Below are 5,000 nucleotides of genomic sequence, written 5' to 3'. Positions count from 1 at the left end.
TGTTTATGAGGTCTTCAGGTCTGTAAATTGATGATCAGCTTTTTAAATAGGTAGTTTGTCCTCACAGGAAATCATAAGGGATTATGAAATGACAGGTTGTGAGTGTCTAACCCTGACATACCACAAGGTTTAGACAACTTAATAAGCCACAAGGTTTGTGTCAGTCATCGGTGACTGAGACACACTATAGTCACTTCAAAGGAATGGCCATTGTGTGTGTGTGTGTGTGTGTGTGTGTGAGAGAGAGTGTCTATTGCAGGCCCCACCAATAGGCCATATGGTAGTGAAAACAAAGGCTTAACCCCCCAGCCCTGTCAGTACTGTAGCTCCTCCCTTTAAAAGGTGAACTATAGGCCAGTGAGCTGTGCATGTATGTAATACTGACACACACTCACACTCTCACACACACACACACACACACACACACACACACTGGCCCCTCCTCCTTCTCTCTGTATTTGCCATCCTTTCATTCTCTGACATTTCCATACCTCCCATTTCACACAGAAATGTGTGGGTGGTGGTGGTGGTGGTGGTGGTGGTGGTAGTATAGTTTGTGTGTTTGTGTGTGTGGATGGTGGTGGTGGTGGTGGTGGTGGTAGTATAGTTTGTGTGTTTGTGTGTGTGGATGGTGGTGGTGGTGGTGGTGGTGGTAGTATAGTTTGTGTGTTTGTGTGTGTGGATGGTGGTGGTGGTGGTGGTGGTGGTAGTATAGTTTGTGTGTTTGTGTGTGTGGATGGTGGTGGTGGTGGTGGTGGTGGTAGTATAGTTAGTGTGTTTGTGTGTGTGGATGGTGGTGGTGGTGGTGGTGGTGGTAGTATAGTTAGTGTGTTTGTGTGTGTGGGTGGTGGTGGTATAGTTGATGTGTTTGTGTGTTTGTGTGTGTGTGTGTGGCTGGTGGTGGTATAGCTGATGTGTTTGTGTGTTTGTGTGTGTGGGTGCTGGTGGTATAGTTGATGTGTTTGTGTGTTTGTGTGTTTGTGTGTTTGTGTGTGTGGGTGCTGGTGGTATCGGTTTGTAGTCAGGCTATCATCAGGGCTTAGTGGACCTATGCTAGGCTGCCTGTGTGTCTCGACATAGCATTCATTCATAACTACCCCAGTCCCTGCTTACGCACACACCAAGCCCAACTCTTACTCATGGGTGTATACTGACATGTGCATGAACACACACACACACACACGCACGCACATACGCAGTCAGGCAAACACACACACACACACACAAAACAAACACATACACACCCACACACACCCGCAAACATACAGAGATTACTATCTACAACAACCAAAGTAATAATTATGTGCTTTTAGCACAGTCCTCTACCTGCCCTGTTCTGGACGAAGGGAATCTCAACATATTTGAAAAGAGAAAAAAGCCAAACAGAATCTAGGCCACCATGTGCAAGTTAAGGCAGGCTGGATGTCTTCACCGAGCTTTAAACAAGCTGCTGTCTTCTGCTGCACATGTCTGTTAGCGACCTGGTGCCTACAGAAGGGTTTGTGATGTTGGTCTCTGGTGAGCCCATGTTGGGTCATGCTCTACAGTGACAAAAGAGTTCATGTGTAACTCGTAACCCGGTCTGTGGGTGTGTCTTGTGTCGATGCAGGATTGGAGTGACAGATGGATGTAAACACTGGTTTACTGCTCCTAAGCAGCCAGGTTAATGGTTATCTATTCAGCATATAGCAACAAAGGGTGTGTACACCTTGAGTCCATGCGGGTGGTCATGGAATGTGGCCGGTTTCACAAAGACTCCGGGTTGACCACCCCGGCAGTTGTAGACACTACTCAAGAGTGATTAAGTATGAATGAATGAATGAATGAATGAATGTATGAATGAAGACATTGACTTGTGCTGTGTCTGTTTGCGTATCATGTATATTTGCTTCTGCGTTTTGGATTTCTTTGAATGTTGATAGAAAATCATATAGTGTACATTTGCCTGGCTCTATGTACCATGTACAATTGATGTTGCAATTTAAAGTGGATCAATTGACATGTGCCTTCCAGCCATACACAATACGTATTTCTCCGTGATGTAGTCTGAGCAGCAGTTAAAGGAGCTCCTTATTGGAATGGTCGTGAGTATGATCGTCAGTAGAGAGATAAGCTCAACTCTATTTTGCCTCCACATGTCCATGATGCTGTCACAGCTGATTTATGTGTTTGTGTGTGTGTGAGAGTGTGAGAGTGTGAGTGTGAGTGTGAGTGTGAGTGTGAGTGTGAGTGTGAGTGTGAGTGTGAGTGTGAGTGTGAGTGTGAGTGTGCGTGTGCGTGTGTGTGTGTTTGTGTGTGTGTGTGTGTGTGTGTGTGTGTGTGTGTGTGTGTGTGTGTGTGTGTGTGTGTGTGTGTGTGTGTGTGTGTGAGGGAAGGGGTGATTGGGTATGATAGCGTTACCCTAGTTTCATTGTTTTGGCTGTCAGGTAAGGGAAGGGTCACTAAGTCACCAGAAAGGTATTTCTGCCAACAAAGTGCTACGGTTGCTGGAAAAGTCAGGAATAGATTTTCGTTTGACAGGTGTATATAACTCAGAAGGCATTTGATACGCATTATCATAATGATCGTGTGAGAAGTTGAGTGTACCCTCAAAACAATGGGTGTCAGGTTGAATTATCAGATGTCAAATTATATTATATTTACACGGTAAAGTTGAAACTGAAACGATGTGATGTCTTGTGGTCGTGCAGTTTTGTCATTGAGAACTTCAAATAAAGTCACACACACACACACACACACACACACACACACACACACACACACACACACACACACACACGCATTGAGTCTGCGTGGGTGGAGTTAAGGGGAACGTGGGGGGGGGGGGTTCTCAAAAGACATCACAACTCCCTGCCGGCTTCTGGATCACACTGGGGAATCCAAGGTAACTTTTTACCGGAAACTCATGAGTGAAGAATAAGAAGACTTCATTCAAGGGCGTCAACGGTGTATTACGCACGGGCTCCAAGTGAAGTGCGTATTTTCTAGGACATAACACAAAGCCATGAAATATTTTCTCAGAATGTCGTCTTTGGTGTTGTAAGGAATACAGCTAATTAATGTTATCTTTGCATGCATCTGAAACGTCTAAAGGTAAACCGGGATGGAAAGAGGTTCACCGGCTCTTTCGCGTCACCAACCTCCCCTGCGCGCCGCGCGTAAATGCGAGTGGCTTCGGAGCGCCCTGGCGCACCACCACCGCTCCGGGTCCGGGGTAGTAGAGAACGAAATAGTCGTCCTCGCCACCGGGATCGACCAATATTTACAAGAGGTGTTCCACCACCTTGCACATCCGAGTCGCGAAGACACCGTGTCGGCAGAAGACTTCACGGCGCTCTGCTCGGTGCTGGGGCTTCAGGCGGACGCAGAGCCCCGGCCGACGAGAGACGATGAAGAGGAGGAGGACGAGTCCCGGTGGATCTGTGTTGGTCTTCCAGGCGAGCTGTCCTTCAAGGAGTTTCACTCGCGCCTCTGTGGATACTTTCGTTTGCGCGCTGCCGGCGGTACCGAACTTGACCAAAGCGACGTCAAGCGCTTGAACTTTTCCCAAGAGACGGAACTTGTAGAACGTGAGATTCGACTCCGGTGTCCGAGGGTCCGACGAAGGAAGTGTGTCAGCTTTGATCTGTCCGTTGACCAGACAAGGGTTCTACCCAAAGCCATGAAGGAAAAAGTGCACACAGAGGACTACGATCCAGGTATACATTGTATACATTATTTAGCATCTTTCACAAGACGACCTGTGTGTGTTTGTGTGTGTGTGTGTGTGTGTGTGTGTGTGTGTGTGTGTGAGAGAGAGAGAGAAATTTACATTTCTTCATCATAATAAATCGGGTGACGTGATGTTGTGACGCTCAATTTGTGTCAATTTCTCTCCTCTCCTCTCCTCTCCTCTTCTATTTGTATCATACTTCACCTTATGATAGGTTATCCATTTTAATGTTTTTGATGGTGATGGTGGTGGTGTTATAGTTAGTGTGTGTGTGTGTGTGGGGGGGGTGGTGGTGGTATTAAATTAAATAGTATTAAATAGTATTCCTTCCTGACCAGCAGGTGTGGAGGCGGCTGCTCTGAGGGAGCTGGTGGAGGACCTCCGTGCTGCTCTCCAGGGCAGCGACGCCCGCTGTCTGTCCCTTGAGGTGGCCCTCAAGAGGCACAGCAGGACCCTTAACCCCACCCCGTCGCTCTCCCTGTCCCCAGCATCCAGCACAAGCAGGACCCCCAAGCCGTCTCCGGACGGCAGGTCTGGAGGGAAATGGACGGACAGGATGCGGAGAGCGGGCCCGAGCCGGCGGGCGGATGGAGACTCCGTTCTCCGGGAGCTGAGGCTGATTCGTGAGTCGCGTGACGGACAGCTGGAGGAGGCGATTCGCTTCAATCAGCGCCTAGAAGAGGAGCTTGGCTGGGCCTATCAGGAGGTCAGAAGACGGGCAGGCGTGGAATCGGCACTGCGAAAGGAGAACAGTGTGATCAGGTCTGCAGGGCCTTTACACCGTCCTTCATGTAGAAGAACATCTTTATTCCCTTCTTCTGACCACTGTTTAAATAATCAGTTCAAGATGTAAAGAGGAACGGATAGATCAGGGGAAATATTACAGTAGTAGTAGTTGCTTAACACAAGCAACGACAGCTCTAGATTGTAGTTAGTCTACAGTCAACAGATAATCAGCACTAGTTTCAGTGCTGTGATTGTTAGGATATCTGTACTGCCAACATGTCACCCCCTACGTAGACTACCCAGTCAGAAGCAGCTGATAATAGAATCATCACAGGTGGCCTCATACTCACTCAAAAGAGTGCCAAATTATCTGTGTGTTTGTAGACACATTACAACCTTTTTATGCTGGCGTTTTTGAATAAACGACTTGCCAGAACACGTTGGAACCTTTTGGAAATGAATTAGAAGTGTTTCCCCCTCACTTGAACAGGAGCTAGGATACTTTAACTCAAAGTCAGCCTCTGTATGCACAATGATGGATTTGGAATTAAAACGCCCTGAC

At 47.6% G+C, this 5,000-nt stretch overlaps 1 protein-coding gene across 1 annotated transcript in view; it reads left to right on the top strand.

The window, feature by feature from the left end:
• Positions 1–3,103: 3,103 nt before the first annotated feature.
• LOC311338295 (EF-hand and coiled-coil domain-containing protein 1) overlaps positions 3,104–5,000 on the top strand; it is a gene marked incomplete at both ends in the record, with an annotated part of 8,641 nt that continues 6,744 nt past the window's right edge. The window contains 2 exons of the mRNA XM_084463517.1: positions 3,104–3,698; positions 4,051–4,474. Of these exons, the coding sequence (XP_084319643.1) occupies positions 3,104–3,698; positions 4,051–4,474 (1,019 nt within the window). The remainder of the gene's footprint in view (positions 3,699–4,050; positions 4,475–5,000) is intronic.

The sequence above is a fragment of the Micromesistius poutassou genome (genome assembly GCF_964030765.1).
Source record: "Micromesistius poutassou genome assembly, chromosome: 2".
Taxonomy (NCBI): Eukaryota; Metazoa; Chordata; class Actinopteri; order Gadiformes; family Gadidae; genus Micromesistius; species Micromesistius poutassou.
Note: the sequence above shows the minus strand (reverse complement) of the source record. Positions and strands in the feature narration are given on the sequence as shown.